The sequence below is a fragment of the Takifugu rubripes genome, chromosome 7 (assembly GCF_901000725.2).
Source record: "Takifugu rubripes chromosome 7, fTakRub1.2, whole genome shotgun sequence".
In the NCBI taxonomy this organism is placed as follows: domain Eukaryota; kingdom Metazoa; phylum Chordata; class Actinopteri; order Tetraodontiformes; family Tetraodontidae; genus Takifugu; species Takifugu rubripes.
The window spans coordinates 16152213-16169429 of record NC_042291.1 but is presented as its reverse complement, the minus strand read 5'-3'; the positions used below and the strand labels follow the sequence as shown (position 1 = coordinate 16169429).

The 17217-nt window shown below is 45.4% G+C and overlaps 3 protein-coding genes across 8 annotated transcripts; 1 reads left to right on the top strand and 2 right to left on the bottom strand.

Moving 5' to 3' along the window:
* Positions 1 to 346: 346 nt before the first annotated feature.
* Positions 347 to 2908, bottom strand: ino80e (INO80 complex subunit E). Of its 3 annotated transcripts, none has more exons than XM_011605923.2 (8): positions 2778 to 2907; positions 2429 to 2511; positions 2257 to 2327; positions 2124 to 2176; positions 1975 to 2050; positions 1440 to 1557; positions 1086 to 1184; positions 347 to 871 (listed from the first exon to the last, which is right to left on the bottom strand). In XM_011605923.2, the coding sequence occupies exons 1-8, from the start codon at positions 2803 to 2805 to the stop codon at positions 665 to 667; spliced, it is 735 nt and encodes a 244-aa protein (XP_011604225.1). In that variant the 5' UTR covers positions 2806 to 2907; the 3' UTR covers positions 347 to 664. The 3 variants fall into 3 exon arrangements, with proteins under 3 accessions (XP_011604225.1, XP_029694613.1, XP_029694614.1); XM_029838753.1 differs by having other exon boundaries at positions 1440 to 1554; XM_029838754.1 differs by lacking the exon at positions 1086 to 1184 and having other exon boundaries at positions 2778 to 2908.
* Positions 2909 to 3577: 669 nt separating this feature from the next.
* LOC101077407 (zinc-binding protein A33) lies at positions 3578 to 7126 on the top strand. 2 transcript variants are annotated; one of them, XM_029838740.1, is made up of 7 exons: positions 3578 to 3708; positions 4249 to 4379; positions 4573 to 4668; positions 4738 to 4971; positions 5305 to 5327; positions 5469 to 5584; positions 5696 to 7126. In XM_029838740.1, the coding sequence occupies exons 2-7, from the start codon at positions 4314 to 4316 to the stop codon at positions 6247 to 6249; spliced, it is 1089 nt and encodes a 362-aa protein (XP_029694600.1). In that variant the 5' UTR covers positions 3578 to 3708; positions 4249 to 4313; the 3' UTR covers positions 6250 to 7126. The 2 variants fall into 2 exon arrangements, with proteins under 2 accessions (XP_029694600.1, XP_029694601.1); XM_029838741.1 differs by lacking the exon at positions 3578 to 3708 and having other exon boundaries at positions 4174 to 4379; positions 5696 to 6283; positions 6387 to 7126.
* LOC101077178 (uncharacterized) lies at positions 6746 to 16978 on the bottom strand. Of its 3 annotated transcripts, XM_029838665.1 has the most exons (12): positions 16831 to 16978; positions 13459 to 13521; positions 13350 to 13370; positions 12960 to 13229; positions 12235 to 12355; positions 11958 to 12133; positions 11560 to 11702; positions 11290 to 11437; positions 10958 to 11139; positions 10780 to 10863; positions 10617 to 10690; positions 9901 to 10035 (listed from the first exon to the last, which is right to left on the bottom strand). In XM_029838665.1, exons 2-11 carry the CDS (start codon positions 13499 to 13501, stop codon positions 10658 to 10660), a joined length of 1221 nt encoding a protein of 406 aa, XP_029694525.1. In that variant the 5' UTR covers positions 13502 to 13521; positions 16831 to 16978; the 3' UTR covers positions 9901 to 10035; positions 10617 to 10657. The 3 variants fall into 3 exon arrangements, with proteins under 3 accessions (XP_029694523.1, XP_029694524.1, XP_029694525.1); XM_029838663.1 differs by lacking the exon at positions 10617 to 10690 and having other exon boundaries at positions 6746 to 10035; positions 16831 to 16976; XM_029838664.1 differs by lacking the exons at positions 10617 to 10690; positions 16831 to 16978 and adding an exon at positions 16677 to 16815 and having other exon boundaries at positions 6746 to 10035.
* Between the last annotated feature and the right edge of the window lie 239 nt (positions 16979 to 17217).

The following is a 17217-nucleotide window of genomic DNA, read 5'->3' as shown; positions in this document are numbered from 1 at the left end:
CAGGCAACAATGTGCACACAAACCTCAAAATAAAAACTCTTCAATTTCTCAACATTTTAAAAAATGAGAAAGAGTCAGAGCATTACAAATCTAAAGTCTCCCTTAGGCGTCTGTCATGGGTGCTACCTTAATACTTTAACAGGTCTTGTAAACAAATAAAAGTGTGATTTCACCTGAAGTTTCTGCACTTCGGTGTTGCAAATGCTGTCAGCATAAAATATGCAAGAACACAGGCTCTAGCATACCTTCTGACTGACTGTCAGGGTGTTGTTTTGGGCGGGGCATCAAGTTATCTTGTAAGTGTTACCAACAAAAACTACTAACAACACAAATGCAAAAAAGAGAAGCCCTTTAAAATAAAAGAATTTATTTTGATTTAAATACCTTAAAATGGTTTCATAACTTTTCATAACTGGAATCAGTAACATACAGAAGATTCTGATGACAAACACAGTTGTATGTAACAAGCAAAGACATCATGATTGACGCGCAGTAAGAAACAGAATCCTGCACTATATGTTAATGTCGCAATACCAACAGCGTCCACACGGGGGAGCCAAACCTGTTTTGCAAACATTGAACTGAAAACAATTCCCTCTTCTAGTCATTGTATTCTTTCATCACACAGATACACAGACACACAGACACACGCTTATATCCGGTTTCATTCATTGGGAATGTCAATGACAAGCTCTGCTTCGTCTCCCTCTCCTCGGTCTTCATCTCCTCTGTCACTGTCTCCATCACTGTCTCCCTCCTCCTCGGCTGCATCTCCGCTAAGCATCTGTCTGGGGACCCAGCTGAAGGGATTCCTGGCTGCTGAAGCGCCTACAGCTGCTGATGCATAATTAGATGCCACTGGGGCAGAAACCTAAAACAGTTACAAATACAAAAATGTGTATGACGGAAAAGTTGCCAGCAGAGAACAAATCCGTAAACTGGTGACAAAAATAATGTGGAGATCTAAAAATCCATATGGTACTTGAGTGTGATCCTATGCAAATGAAAATGGGATATTGTGAGTGAAAATGGCACATTTGTGATATTTATAGGCAAGTGTTTTATTCTCCCTTTTCCTCTCTCACCTTCCCTGCGGTCTCTTTCTTGTTTTTAGGCGTCTTTGGTTTTTTTTCTTTCTTCACTCGGTCAGCTGGAGGAGCCAAAATTTCTGGTGGGAAGGGCATCTGCCCATCACACATACCAGCCCCAGATTGTCAAGTAATCACACAAGCACAGACAATTGACATGACAGACACACAAACGCAAAAGAATGAATAATGTGATGACTGTGATCCCCTCAATCATCAAATAAAAGATAAAACTGATGTCAGCATAACATGATAAAATACTGAAATGATAGAAATCATGTCAAATCAATCAGTGTGATGACACCACAGTGGCAGTAATGATAAGTTTCACTCCCACTTTTTTTAACTCACAGTGTTCAGGTAGGGTGCAGCTCCAGGTGAATGCAGGGAATTTACCCCTTGACGGGACATCAGGGAGATGTGAGGGGAGGCCGGTGAAGGAAGAGAGGCCCCTGGACTGCTTCGTCTTCTGACAAAAAGCACAAAAAAATCAATCAAGGCAAGACAAAACTAACATGCGTGTCTGGGAAAATGATCCCTGACAGCAAAATTAGTTTTTCTAAATACATTTTCCCTTCACATTAGTAAATCACAGGCAAATAAATAACTTTCTATAATTCCATACTAATGGTAGACAAGTAACCTTATTTTTTAGTCCCTAAATACTGGAAAATATTGGTTTATTGTCCGAGAGCCATTTACACTAACAGAGTGCAGAATATACAATCGTGACTTCATCTGTTGTGTGATTAATTCGAGAAAGACTTTCTCATTTTTTAAAATATATATTTATCATTGTAATAACTCCATCACTCCATCGTTGGCTTAGTATTAAAAAAGGACTTGCGATGGCATGAATCAAGAGTTATTTAAATAGCCAGCATACTTCTTTGCTGCCTCTCGTTCTCGCTCTCCGAGGATTTCTCCTTCACTATTTTCTGAAGAAACCGTTGCATCTGAGTCTGGAAAAGAGGAGAACCTTTCAGTCGAACGGTAATAGTTCTGGATGAGCTGGAGTTGACGTTCAACACCTACCCGAGGAGTCTTCATCCACCCTCTCATACGGCAACAGTCTGTCCAAAAGGAAGCTAGAAAGCAAATGAAGTTTATTTCCATGTGCTCTTACTGGAAAACGACCCATTGTTCCGTCCACACGAGCAGAATTCACCTTTTGTCCCGGGAAATCTTGAGAAGTTTCCTCTGTGCTCTTCTCAGCTCCTCCTGAAAGCATTCTTGCTCCTGGAAAAGGGAGAGCAAATTTTAAATTGGACAATGAAGAAATACACACACAAAAAACCCAAAACAACTTTAAATGTATGTTTTATAACGACCATACTTACATAAACCAGAAACTTTAATTTTCTCTTGAGATTTTTGTATTTTCTCTTGTAGTCAATTTCAGCGTCTGCTTGCCCGTTCATGTCTGAGACCAGCATGGAAATAAGCGTATCGTTAATAAATATATATACATGCAAAATAGTGACATGGTGGCGTATGGTGTCAGGAATTATATGTTTATATCACCAGAGAAGGACTACAAATGCTGCACGCTAAGCTAACATTAGCCAAGAACTTAATGATGGTGATTTAACACTCAGCCACTCGAAGGTCCACAGATTGTAGCACTTTGTGTGAAAGGTAAAATACTTCAACGATTAGAAAAAATAATTTTAACAATAAAATTTTTACCTCTTGTTTGAGTCGGTCTCTGCGACATATTCTTGTTTACGACAATGAAGTCATTTTCCTGCGTCGTACGTCGCCGTTTCTCTCTTCTTCTTCGGTTTTAGTTATTACTGGCGCCACCTGTTGGTTGGGAGGGTTTACTGCGCGGGCTCGTCAACCACCTTCACATTGAGCATAAAATTACTTCCTCCCACTCCTTCTTCTCTATATTCTATAGATATTTTGTAACATTTTTTCCATATATTAATGGTCTTTTGCAATTTTAGACATGTCCAAAATTAAATAAATACAAATAAATCTTAAACAATCTAATTGAAATAATTGCTAATAATGAGTTAAATGCTTTCTACTTACGTTAAAATTACGTTACATTAAGTGAATTCCCACTTCACACATTTCCTCTTTCCCCTACTTAGAACATCTTGTCATTATACAACCCTGATAATGCATAGATAGACATTTTGGCTTCATTTGCTGTAATTATCCACCTTTGGTTTAAATGCATTTTGGAAAAAGACGTTCAACACAATAATTTCAAGAAATAGATTTACAGAATTTGTAATGAATAGAGCAAATTTTTCTTCTCATATTTTTAAAATAAGACATTACGAACCGCAAGGATTATGTGAGCCAACAGAATTCCACTGCTTTGTTCATCAGTGAGAAATTGTTGTGCACTTTCCTGCCTGTGTCCTCTTTCACCTGCCGCATACTGTATCGCCCTGAGATGCAGTTCAAGAGCAGCCCAGCAGTCACTTGCCAGGACGTGGCCATGAATTATAGATGAAGGACATTTGCCCAGAAGAGTAATGGTGTTGCTGTGCACCTGTATTGTTTGTGTGTGTCTGCGTGCGTTAAAGGAGTCACAGAGGGGAAGGGAAGATTTTTATTTCTTTACATTAATGAATCTATATAACAGAATTGTAGCTGTGAGGTAAGAGGCTGACATTCATTTCTAAACCAGCATAGCACAACATTCAGACCTCAGAAAAAGCAGGACAGAATTCCTTCAGTAACCCCCAGAAAGACAGAGATTCTCCGTCCACCTCCCACTGACGCGATGAACAAAACAACAAAAATAAGCATGCATTATGTGCCGCTCATTTTATTTCCTCTGTGACTAACTGCTTCTGTTCACCTTTCCTTCCAAAGACACTAGCAGACAGAAATAGACGCTTATGTGTCTGCTGCCTCCATAAATCGCTGCTACCAGTCAGCCAACCAGCTTTAATGGCTTCTGTCATGTGCAGCCTGACAACTTCCTTTAATGGGTGCACATATTCTGGACTGCTATTTATCACTGACGTTCTCTCGTTAATATTCACCTTGAATGTACCGTATGACCTTGTTTTATTCGGTGTGATGAGTTTTCATTGTGCATTTTGTTGATTGTGTGCCATGTATCCTCCCCCCTCTCTCTTTCTGTCTCTTGTTCTCTAATGTCCTTCACTCTGTCTCTTCTTTTGCACCCTAGACCATGTGGGACATTTCCTTCTAAAGATTTGGGATCTTTACGAGTTTTAGTTTTGTACAACTGGAATGTACCAAAACTACAACAACGATATCAACACCAATTGTAAACAACAGCTTCTCCCTGATCAAAAGGTAAGCTCCATTTTTTAAACAGTTTCCATCAGACAATTTAATATGACACAGCAACAAACTGATTGAATGTACGGACATCTCCCATAATGTCTCTACCAGTTTCAGGGTTTTAGAATGAGTAACTCTCCTGTTCCTCTTGCTTGTTTCCCTTCAGCTTGTCCTCAGTCAGTCTGTGTGCATTTTTGTGTTGCAGGAAAAGCTCATCCAAGCTATTAGAAGAATCAAACATGAGGTAGAATTGTGCAGAGAAGCCCAGAGGGAGACGTACGTAGAGTCAGTGGACGTGGAGGTACTGCAGTTTAATGCCTTTGAGTCACACAGGATGATCGGTGTATGAACGGAGGTACATTTCCCCCAGAGCCATTTTGATGCCCTGGAACGAGAGATCAAAGCGGAGTTTCAGAACCTCCACCGTTTCCTGGAAGAGGAGGAGTGTAAAGACCTGGAACGCTTGAGGAGGGAGGAGCAGAAACAGGTGAAGCTGCTGAAGCAGAGAGAGAGGAAGATAGCGGCACAAGAGAAAGACCTGGAGAGAGCCATCACGGTGCTCAACAGCAAACTTTGTGAGGAGGACAGTCCTAAACTGCTCAAAGTGAGGAAACATGTTCATTAGCTATTAGATGTTTACTGGCTTTAATCTATTCAGTATAACTTCAGTATAACTCCGGCTTTACTGCGGTACACAGCAGAGAGTGTGTGGTGCATGTGGAGCAACTGTGCTGAACCCCAGAGGTCTGCGTTTGTAGCCAAGGTCGCCACCAGCACTTCCCTTCACCCGGCACAAACATCACTTACCTCATATGTGGCTCATGAAAATCGCCCTGTTGGGTCTATTAGAAAACACAGAACCTGAAGACAGTGTTCAGGTCCATCTGGAAATTATTTGAGCCATTATCATAAATAAATTCTGTTTATATTATTGCAGGATATCCAAGATCTCCTAAAAAGGTAGGCGTATTTTCATCAGGAAAGATCACTGTTATTTTCTCTTCATCTCCTGAGCCTGTTGTCGTGCACGTTTAGTAGAAAATCCTTGTCCTGGGCTGTCCGTCTTCACCCCCCCTTCTGAACCCCGTTTTGTCTAATCAGGTCTGGGGTTCATTTTGTCCCTCCAGCTAAGGTGGACACAGAGGTGCGCTCGGGACAGTTTGTGGGGCCCATCCAGTACAGGATCTGGAAGCACATGAAAGGCTGCCTTTACCCAAGTATGTTCATCTTTAGATATATATGTGTATGTGTGTGTGTGTAGACACATATACATGTGTCTATCACAGACACACACAATCTTCACTTTATCTACTTATTTCCACTTACAGATATTGCACCAGTGACCTTTGACCCCGACACCGCCCACCCAACCCTGTCTTTCTCTGAATGCTGCGATTCTGTGTGGTTTGAAGAAGATAAGGATGTTCAGGCCTGCCCGGCCAACCCGCGAAGGTTCCATTATTATTACTGCGTGTTCGGCCATCAGGGCTTCAGCACAGGCAGGCACTACTGGGAGGTGGAGGTGGGGGGAAAGACGGCGTGGAGGCTGGGCGTGGCTAGAGAAGACGTCCCGAGAGGGGAGATGGCATCTACAGGCACCTCCAGTGGCTTCTGGACTCTGGCCCTGAAGGGGGGCTCTATCCTGGCCTGCACCGACCCACAGCCCATGAAGGTGACCGTGTCTGCCCGGCTGGTCCGCATCGGCGTGTTCTTAGATTGTGAAAAGGAGGAGGTGTCTTTCTATAATGCCGTCACCATGTCACCAATCTACACTTTCACGATGGGAACGCTCACGGTTCCTCTGTTCCCGTATTATAACCCGTGTGACACAGACGACGGGAGGAACACGGCTGCAATTAACATCTTCAAGCCCTCGTTATGACCCGCCTCACAGGCAGATGTTGCTTCCCTTACAAGTAATTTTCAAATGAACAAGCATGCAATTTTTAAAACTATTACTTCAACAATCAGGCAGATTTTAAAATGTTTAACACAGTTTCTATCCACCCCTCTGAAAAGAGCTTCATTTAGGAAAAGGAAAAAGGGAAGTTGTCTCTTGCAGCTAGACGGGAGCTGCGGGGTCCAACGCAGGCGTTAACAGCTCTGTCATGTGACCTTTGGCTTGTTTATAAATATCTGTTTCCTGCTCCGCCACCACGTGCCCCTGGTGAGGTCTTGGAAGCTCGAAACCAAGCAGCGGGATTAGCGGCGCGTCGGGGCCGGAGGGCGAGGCAGCGGCATCTGACACGCCACGCAAATGACGGCTGACATTAATGAAGACACACTGGAGACGCACTGGACAGCTCGGAGACAGAACTGTCCTTCAGCAAGTTTGTTACCCGGAGAACAGCTCAGCAAAGACAAGAGGACCACTAAAGTCATCATCTCTTCTTTATTAGTATTCTGCTGGACATGAAATCAAACAAAGAAAAGGTTTCTCTTTTACAAAACATCGGTGTGAAGAGTTGTGCAAAAAGGGGGTACAGAGAGAACAGGTGAACCACAGTAAGGCCGGACCAGTGGAAGTAAACAGGATCACGTGTGCCAGTGGTATTAAAAGTGGTGTGTGCAGTCAGAGCTGAGTATGAAGCAGAAACTGGCATGGCCTCCAGCCCCATTTGAACCATTGTCTTTGAGATGCTGGGAAACTGGGAGCTTCTCCCGTCTACTGCACAAATCTGATGTTTCTCCCGTCCCAATTACTCTGTTTTGGCTTAATATTACAATCATGGGCAATTTACAATAAACTGCTTTAACATTCCTCATGACTGCAGCCTGCAGTTTTCTATCTCCAGTAGAATCTTGTATTGACAAAACTGTGCTTTAGTTAATGAAACAGGGGGGGACCCCTCATATAGAAGAAGAGCATGCTCAACATTCTCTATGCTCAGCACCATCTACGAAGCCATTTGCATGAATTCTATGCAATATACCACACATCTTCTACACACTACTAGGATACAGAGCAGCCAGGTGCGTCACTCTGCTGGTCAAACTGCCAGTTTTAATATTAAACCAGAAAGAACGTCCCATGAGGAGCAACTAATTACAGTTTAATAGGCACTAAACAAAACAGGAGACAAGCCAGGGGGTCACTTGTGTACCTCAAAACTACACAATCCGTTACAACAAGTTGTGTTTTTTAACACATCCACACTGATGGTTTCACCACAGCGCTTTTTTTTTTTTAAGCTCCGCACAGCGAGATGATTCAAGCAGGCACATGACGACTTTACAACAGACGGGGGAAGCGTGAACAAACAGTCGTAAATCACACTGACAGTTTGCGCATCACAGGCACACGCACGTAAACACAGATACCCCAGGCACGCGTCTGCTCACGGACACAAGACATAATAGGACGCTGAAACTTGCGGGACATGCAGCGGTCGAAGCTTCGTTTTCATACGATGTCCAACTACCGGGGTGGGAAAGGCGACAACAGCAAACACCCGGTCAGACCAACTACGACAGAGCGTCCATACATTTGTACAGTGTTGGTTTTAGTGAATATTAGTAGCGAGTATTAGTGCTCGGAGAGTATAGGCGTCTATGTTTTTAGCATTTGACATTTCAGAATTAATCGTGAGAAATTTTAATCAGTTCACATCTTTATTTAGTATAATACAACATCTATTTTACCCACAAGTAACATTCAGCATTAAGAGGTTACAATGGAGAACACATGCAGTATTTACAAGGCTGGAATAAGTGTTGAATATTGTGTGTGTGTGTGTGCGTGTGTGTGCGTGTGTGTGTGTGTAGAGTTCCTCCACAGATGTAGGCTAAAAATGACGCAGTGTCAGATTATAATAAGTTATATAACAAAATGTCATATTTGACTTTTTTTGCTACATATTTTTAAAACAAGTTTGACGTTTCGATTTACTTTGGCATATGGCTTATTAGAGCGATGGCATATCTTTTGGCGTTAATTGATGAAAAAGTGTATTATTGTCAAAATCTGCCAATAAAAGCCAGTTGGTCTCAGATCTACCGCAAACAATTTTCCTCTTTTACTCATCATTAGATAGAAACTTGTTAAAAGGATTTTAAATAACATAGTTGGCTTCTTTAAAAAACCTGTCCAGGCCAGATTCGGTCATGTATTTAACAAAGGCATCCAGATATATTTCAGAGCAAATATGTTTATATAGAGATGAAAATAAAATCTGTTTAATGTCTAATTGAGGTTCAAGGCTCAAGATGAAAGATGGTTAGAAAGGGACGAGGATGTGGTGAAACTGGAGTAAAGGACGTCTCAAGGTCACAGAACTCAACAAAGCCAAATGTTTGCGCTCTGCTAAGCCGCTGAAACACGCTTCCGTTAAAAGTCGGCGGGCTCCGGGGACACGCGTAACACCTGCCTACAGAATCCAAAGATTAGCTGTCCGAGAGCGATTAAACAAATAACATTTTCAAATGCTGAAAGCTTCATGCTATCTGTTTGATCCACATGCAGAAGGAGGAGCATGCATCCATGGGGGGAGAACGGTCAGGCTGGACAACTCCTGCCTTTATCATTATTGGCTGCATCCGCACTGACCTCGGGCGATGGCATGCAAGCTGTGGGGGGGTTCTATATGGAGCTAGGAACCATGCGCAGACTGTAAACACACATCTTAGAGGAGCCATGGAACCTGGAGGAGGCTATTAATGCTACATAAATCATTTTGATTCTGGAATTTACTGTTGTAAACCTCTCTAATTGTCTCGTCTCCGAGAATGTTGTAGGAAACGTTAGATTTTCCAGGCTGATGGTTTTTGGTGAAGAGTTACGGTACTAAAAAAAATTAGTTTTGTTTGTCTTTTTGCTCCGGACGCGTCAGTGTGTAAATGCCAAATTTTATAAAGGTAAAATTGAGTTCAGGCGTTAGATCTGACAGCCTTAAGTCCTCGATCCAGTTCAGGTGGTTCCTTCCTTGTTTGGTTGGGGGGGGGGGGGGGGGTTCTCTACAGTGGTGGTAAATGCCCAGAATCTGTGGGATTTTCTTTGGTATCTTCAGACTTTTCAGGTGGTGGCGGATGACTCCTCAGCCAGAGCGCCGTCTTTGGAGGCCTCTACTCCAGTTCCGCTGACTTTCAGCTCCAACTCAGGAGTTTTAGGGGGAGCTGATTTCAGGGCAGGACTACCAGTGGTGTCGAGGTGATCCGGGCTTCGTTTGCTATCCAGGCCAGATTCAGGAGTACCGTTGGTGATCGGCTCTGGGGTAGATGGTTTGGGGGACTCGGGCGGTGGAGTCAGGGTGCTCTCGGGCGTTGGTGCAGTGGGAACAGGCGCAGCCTTTAGTGGCTCAGGGCTCGGGCTGGGTGCAGCTTTTGGATCAGCTGGACTGGGGGCAGCTTTGGGTTCGGGGCTCGGGACAGGGCTGAGCTTATCATCCGCTGGTTTAGAGACATCCAAATGTGCTTCCTCTGGCTGATCGCGGGTTTTCTCAGGTGTGAGCTTGATCTCTGTAGATGGTGGAGCGCTGGGCATGGACGCGCTGGCAGACGGGGGGCCGGATTTGGTTTCAGGGGCCACAGAGATCGTTACCGCTGCAGACTCAGAGATCGGATCAGGGGCATCAGTGTCAGTGTCCAGGGGGAGGGCAGTGTTAAACCCAACACCAGAGTCGCTGGTCTCCAGATTATTGACCCCAACCTCCTTAGAAGAAACCTCCAGACCCTGAATCAAAACAGACGGTTGATATTTAATTAGTATGACAAATCCCATTAAGCCAAGCCAAGGGATCATATGATAATATAAAGGGGATATAACAGGGACAGACCAGTGTGATTTGAAACAGGGTAAAATAACAAAGATAATAAGCTGAAATTGAATAAAACAGGAGAATTAAAGTCAGGGTGCATTGCAGTGCAAGACGCAAATAAACTCTCTCAAAGGTAAAATACTGGACTGAATACCTCCACAAAGAGATGCACATTAAACGTAAATTCAAACGAGCTGAGGGTTGGATCATCCATCGAGTTTTCTGGGAGTTTGCAACAGATATGTGCAAAGAGCACCTAAGTATAGAGATGTAACACGACTTTGCTGATATGACAACAACTGCTGCATCTCCAGGTTTATTTTTGTCTCCACCTGTCCCAGAAGGCCCGAGAGGTCTGGATAATTCATGACAGAGCAGCAGATCAGACGTGGATTTGGATTCCCAATCATCCAGCGCTTTAAAACAAACCCAACAACAGCATAAAAACAACAGAAACGAGTCCTGAGCACACGGGGAGCCGCCGCAAAACATGGACCTGGACCGATGTCATCCGCTTTGTTGACGTTAGCGGGGGCTCTAGCAGCAGCGTTCTGAAAAATCTGCGGCTGTCTGAACGCAGAAAGCAGCATAAAAAACAGACATGGTTAAGACTTCATCACAGACACGCTTCCATCACTGGCTCCATCACAGCATCTTACTTTAATATCCACCTCGGTGCTCTGGGACTTCTCTGTGTTTTCGGCTTGGGAGTGCTCGCTGAGCTTGGTGATGTTCTTGACCACCTGTGGAGACGGATGCAAAAACCGACGGTCAGCCACCGAGGGGCGATGGGACGGGCGTCGGCATCGCCGGGACGTGGTCGCTGGCCCCTCTGACCTGTCTGAAGGCCTCGCCCTCGTTCTCCTTTCCGGCATTTTGAGCGATCTTCTCCAGAGCTGCGGCCCTCTTGGCCCTCTTCTTCACTTTGATCAGGCAGGACAGCAGACACACCAGCAGGAGGAAAACCAGCAGGCCCAACAAGGCGATGATGGTCACGTACAGCGTCTCCAGCTTGTACGCTTCACAGAGGCGAGACGGGGGACAAAAACAGGACAATAAATAATTCAGCTGACCTTCATTAACGTGTTTAAATTACAGCAGTTTGCTGCAGCAGCCTGAAGAGAGGGAGACCGCAGAGCCGCTCTCCGCGCACACGCGCCAGCCCTTACGCTGTATTTCCAGGTGGATGCTGGAGACAGTGAAACCCAGTATGTCGGTAATTTTAAACTGGCCTGCATCAGCAGCCCTGACTTGATCCAAAACCATCAGTGAATCCTCCATAGAGAGACGGTCCTCAAAGCCAAGCTCAGCTGGGGCCTGCAAACAAAACAACACCTTTTAAGGAATATTAGTGCGGTGGGAAAAGATGATCATTTAGCACCCAAATATTGAACGAGCTCAACATTGAATATATAATCTAATCAAGAGGCTCCACTTGCACTTGTCAGTGCTCCCTTGTCCAGCAGCAGACGGGGCGAGGGGTCTCTGTCCGGGCTGTAGTACAGGCGGATCAGGGAGCTGTTGAGTATCAGATCGATCTTCAATTTTTCCCCATTTGGCAGTTTCACAAAGTTCTGGTGCTCTGCAACACAGCCGCACATGGAGGGAAGGGCGTCCATCACAAGCTCCTTCGCAGTCCCGCGGATCATCTAAAATGCATTATCCTGCTCAGGCCCATTAACATCTGGGCCTTTAAAAAGCCATTATGGCCGACAAGAAGAGCGCCAGCACTCAAAGGGAAATAGCAACAACAACATCCTGACAGAGAGGTGCTCCTGCTCGGGTAAACTGGGTCAAGCACGGAACGGGCAAAGCGAGGTGCCTCGTCGTCTCTCACCTCTGACGTTGAGACACAATTTGATTTGGATTTTGCCGTCCGCGTCCCTGACAGTGTAGCTGCCCTCGTCGGCGCCTGTGACGGCTCTGAGGGTGACATGGCCTCCGCTGACACTGATTCGACCCTGGTAGCCCTCCCTGGACATGTTTGTGCTGGTTAGCAGCACCAGAGCAGGCCTGTAGGAGGTAAAACGCAGTTGCATTCAGAGTGAGCGGCGATACACGACACTAGAGAAGGCCTCAGAGACTCCCTCGGGATAAATGAGCACCAAACGTACTTAAATGTCTGGTTGGCCTCCACAGCAATGGGCCTGTACTCCAGGGTGATAGGAGAGTTCACCCCCGTCAGCATAATACGGAAGTCCCCCCCGTATTTAATGTTTTGCTCGTTGGAGCAGTCTGGAAAGGAAATGCAGGGCGGTGAATGATTTGTTGTTGGAGAAGTGGAAGCAGCAAGTGCAACGGTAGCGGACGGGAAAGTGCCTTCAAGGGAGGCGCAGAAGGCAGAGATGAGAGGGTGGGGGTAAGAAAAAGACAATCTAAAGACAGGAAACAGCAGGGAGGGGGGAGGACAGAGGGCTGGGACGGATGGATGGCTGCTTAATTAGCGCCTTCACTTCTAGAAGTTGACAGATGTAAATGGAGCAGCTTTGTGGTACTGATTGTGTTGTCCCAGAACACGTGCGCTCAGGCTTGTATAGATCTATGAACTGACGGAACACTCGTAAAGGGGAACTGGTTTGGGAGTGTGTGTTGCAACGCGTGTGTATTATGATGTCGTTACATGAAAATGGAGTCGAACTCAAGAAGAACAGCCGCTAGGTTGGAAAAGCTAAAGGGATCTTAACAAACAAACAACATGGGGTCGATCCCCAGCAGGTGGGTGTTTAACCTCGTAAACAGAGATGTTTGTTAAGCTTTTGGGAGGACACGTTGTAAGAGCACGAATGTTTAACAAATTTGCTGATTTGAAATGAAAATGAGTTCTGAATTCTTCCCGTACCTCTGACCACAAGCTTCTTGCGCCTGACGTCTTTGGTCTTATCTGGATTTTTAATGGTGTAAATGCCCTCGTCTCCCTCCGTCACCGCATCGATAACCAGGTGGCTCTGGTAGGCGTTGACCCGGGCCCGGCTGCTGAGCACAACCCCGCCCCGCATCAGAGTCACTTCCCCCAACCTCGGGGCGGACATGTTCTGGAATGTGACCTCCAGCTGGAGGGAGGGCAGGGTGATGTGAAAATCCTCCCCGTAGAACAAGGTGACGGACTCATCTGCAGGTGGATTTTAGAAGGAACAGAACGGGTGTGCAAACATCCACGGCCTGGAAAGACTCAATCTATAATTGATGAGTACAAGAATTATATAAGAAGCGGCGGTGCACATGGTCTTACCTGGCACAGGGGCAGAAAGAGCTGCAGAGGACGGAGACGGCACAGTCGGGTTAAAACCATCCGCTCTGAACAACGACTACGATTAATCTTTCTTTTGTGGTTAACGTACCGGTGGCGATGAAAAGGACGACGATCGCGCTGCCTGTTGCCATCTTGGCTTCTTCTGGTGTGTCTGGAAAAAAAAAGAATAACGTATCTTTTAATAAAAAGGCAATATCATTCAGTCGGGGCAAATATCAGCAGTTCTAATTGCAACTACTGTGACTTACACCCCTAGTGTGGTAGAAATAGGCCTCATTACTGTAAGATTACATAACACACATACACACACACACACACACACACACACGATCAAAGCCCCTCGAGTGTCACCTAACCTCCTTGGTGGAGGTAAATATGTTCAACCTTGGTGAATTTTGAATTTGTGCTTTTTTTAGAATATAATAATGGTCAGAATGTTCATTTTCAGGCCATAATCATTTGAAATATTGACTTTGTTCTCAAATGCAACAGACTGTGGCATGAGAGCAAAAGAAAGTGCCCTGTGGAACCAGTCCAAAACCTCAAGTATCGATAGAGCAGTTATTGAGATTCAGCCTTGTATGTTCTTTAAGGTGCATTCAAAATTCAATTATTTTGTCCAATCGCACTATAAATCTAAATAAGCCCCCTGAAGCCCAGCAGAGCATCTCAGTCTCTGCTGATTCAATTTCTCCACCATTGCTTAGGGCTCATTATTGGACTGGAGTTCTAAAAGAGCAGCCGGCACAAATCACTCGCTGAAATACCTCAGGTCAATTTTTTAGAGACATTATTTTTCAGACCCGGTGTACGAAGGCCATGCAAAGAGACATTTAATCCATATCTGTGTTTAAATCACTACAGGGAAGCACAGCGCAGCCATAATTCTGGAAAATCGTTTCCATCCCTGAAACATTGGTTTCATCCATTTGAAAGAGTTTTAGAGTTTTTGCGTTGGCCTAGACTGGAGTTCTGTAGCTGCAGCTCTGATTAATGGGTGAAGCAGCAATCATCGCACCACCAACTACAATTCTGGGGTGTGTTTCCCTAAACCATGATGGCAGCTGAGCACCACCAACATCAGCTCGAGTGCTTTAATCCACTATTCACTTGATTTGGTGTGTCGACCAAACGTCTGGTAGATCTCTGCTTCCTGAAAACGGATCTTATCTCAAAACCTTTCCTTTGATCTCCCCAAATTGGCTCCGCGGGGTCGAGGTCCGGACTTTGAGGTCCACTGTTGTCTGCAGACTTTCAGCAAACGCATCGTTCTAACGGCCAGTTCAGCAGAAGCAGCTGGACCGGCCTTAAATATGCTGCGTGTTAATAACGGCGTTGGACCCCTGCGGTGCCACGGGCCACACGCGAGCTGGATTAAAGCGTCTGGTGGTGGGCGCCACGCTGTGAGCACCTTTGGGAGCCCACCAGCCAAGTACCAGGGTTTTCAAAGACGTCTTTCTATCCAACAAACACATTTGCCCCTGCTGGGTTTGCTGGCGTCCTCTCTTATTCCTGTCACACTGTTAGCCACAGTAAAAGCTCACTGATTCCATTTTCAGCCGAAACAAAATATGGGCCGATGCTGCGTCACACAGAACCAAACCATTAGTGTGCATTTGCTGCAGTTTACCCGGTTTATATGGACCTTGGATTCCACTCTAATCTCACTGGTTTATTATTGTTTTAAGGATCCTCAGGTTCATCTGACGGCGGGGCACCGTGGACTAATGCTAAGATATCCATAGCTGACCCTCAGAGTCATCAACATTTAATGAATACAGGAACACGGGGGGAAAAGATTCGCTGTGCTTCCATCAGCCACAGAACTCCTGCAGCTCCGCTACAAATCTCCTTCATTTTGAGCATTTGAAGCCCCTTCAGGGACTTCCTCCCGCCTATGAAAACTCGGGTTATGTATTCAGATCCTGTCATCTGGGGTGGAACCTTGAATACATCTAAATATACCATCTGCCGTTCTCCCTGCCGCTCACCTCATTTAGCTTCACTCTATTTCTTTCCCCTCACTGGTTTCTCTGCTCGCTCTCCACATTTCTGTCACCATCTCACAAATACAAAGGTTATTTTCTTCCACTGCTGTGACCATGTCCAAGTCTCCACTCCTGTAAACTTCACCCCCCCACCACCTGAATCCTCCTCCTCATCATTCCCTTCTCTCCGAATCTCCTCCTCCTTATCTTATATAATCCAAGTCAGCGCATCCCACTCTGAAATATCAAAGCCTGTTCTTGTCTAACTCTCTATTTACTGGAAACACAGGCAGATCTTTGTCCAGCAGCTTTAAAGAGGCGGAAATGGCTGCAGATGTGGGGACCCTACAAAGTAACGCCTGTCTGTTCCTCCTCATCATGTGTGTTCGGTTGCGCATGGTCCACAGGGATGCTACAGAAACACTAACACAAACCACACACACACACACACACACACACACACACACACACTCTTGTCAGAGGACCACATGCATTCATAAAGCATGAGGAGTGGAAAAAAATGTTCCATGACTGTATGAAACTGTCAAAAAAATGTGAGCTTTCCTCAAGCACAAATTCACTCAACTCCAATTTTCTCCAAGGATGTCTGCGCACATCTATAAATGCATTTCACTGAAAAGACGTGGGGGGGGGGTTGCTCAAACAGACAGAAAATATTGTCTAGACAAAATCCAAACAGGGATTCCAAAAACCTATCTTTGATACAAAGCCTGCAGCAGCTGACAACTTCTTTTCCCCTAAAGCGGCTGCAGTGAACTAAAGGATGAGACAGATTTCCACCATATTGCTTGCACCTGTCAGATTCATTAAAATCAATGATCATGAGGGGTGTGTGTGTGTGTAGATGTGCAGAACACAGAGTCAAAAGCCCCAAAACAGAGAAGTGGGATTCTTGGCAGTGATAAAGGTGGTTTTCCAGAGCCGTCATGGCCCCTGTGGACCTCCATGCAGCTCAGATTAGCAGGAACGACACAGTCAGGCGCGCTGTGCTAGATGGACTCAAAAGGCCTTTTAAATATGCACCAAGATGTGCCAGCAGCCATATAACTTCATATGTAGGGATCATCAAACGGGCCTAATTGGTTACATTATCTCGGTTTCATGCAGATTGAACACATTTTAGGCATAAAAAGGGTTCAGGAAAAAAAAAAAAAAAAGAGCCGGGGCTATTTTGCGGCTCCTAAATTCAACCTAGAGGCTGAGATTTAAATGCAACATCCACTGAAAACGAATCAGTTTTATTACCGCTCATGCACTTAACATATTTTCACACGAGGTGGGAAAAAAAATGATCAACCTGCTCGCAGCTCCAAAGTCTGATCAGTCACCTCCGGGCCGGGACAGCCGACAGGCGCAGCGCGTAAAAAACCAAAAACCTGCAGAATTTAACCCGTCAGGTGCCGGACAAACACCCGCACATGCATGTTGGAGGAGAGAAATGCGGTGCCTACCTCCGCTCCGCTGGCTGCAGCCGCGTCCGCGCGTTCGTGCCGCTCAGAGGTGCAAAGATGCGCGGATGGTGCCGAGCTTTTCCCTCCCTCCCTCCCTCGTCGTGTCTGTTCCTCTCAACCCCCGCGAAACCTGAAGACACTTAACGACTCTGCCTCAACATTTGGGAGACGATCGGAATATGTCGGACTCTGCTCGCTCTCGGAGCCACTCGACTCATGTCGGGAATCACCGGCCGCCCCCGGGGACCCCAAAGACACACGGCCATTTAAGAGCGAGGAGGGCGATGGAATCACTCAGAAAGGTCTTTTACATTATATCCTCGGGACAAAAAGGTTTAAACTTACACTTAATATTAGAGAAAAAACAACAAAAAAAACAGTAAAATT

Excerpts from the sequence above, each read along its gene's own strand:
- LOC101077407 (XM_029838740.1), top strand. The coding sequence starts at position 4,314 with ATGTACCAAAACTACAACAACGATATCAACACCAATTGTAAACAACAG. Across the intron at positions 4,380-4,572 it reads AGCTTCTCCCTGATCAAAAG|GAAAAGCTCATCCAAGCTAT; the intron begins GTAAGCTCCATT and ends TTTGTGTTGCAG. Across the intron at positions 5,328-5,468 it reads ATCCAAGATCTCCTAAAAAG|GTCTGGGGTTCATTTTGTCC; the intron begins GTAGGCGTATTT and ends TTGTCTAATCAG.
- ino80e (XM_011605923.2), bottom strand. The coding sequence starts at position 2,805 with ATGTCGCAGAGACCGACTCAAACAAGAG. Across the intron at positions 1,558-1,974 it reads GAACGAGAGGCAGCAAAGAA|AAGACGAAGCAGTCCAGGGG; the intron begins GTATGCTGGCTA and ends GCTTTTTGTCAG. Across the intron at positions 1,185-1,439 it reads CTGCACCCTACCTGAACACT|ATGCCCTTCCCACCAGAAAT; the intron begins GTGAGTTAAAAA and ends TGTGATGGGCAG.
- LOC101077178 (XM_029838663.1), bottom strand. The coding sequence starts at position 13,501 with ATGGCAACAGGCAGCGCGATCGTCGTCCTTTTCATCGCCACCG. Across the intron at positions 13,230-13,349 it reads TCTTTCTGCCCCTGTGCCAG|ATGAGTCCGTCACCTTGTTC; the intron begins GTAAGACCATGT and ends ATCCACCTGCAG. Across the intron at positions 11,140-11,289 it reads CATCCACCTGGAAATACAGC|CGTACAAGCTGGAGACGCTG; the intron begins GTAAGGGCTGGC and ends GCCTCTGTGAAG.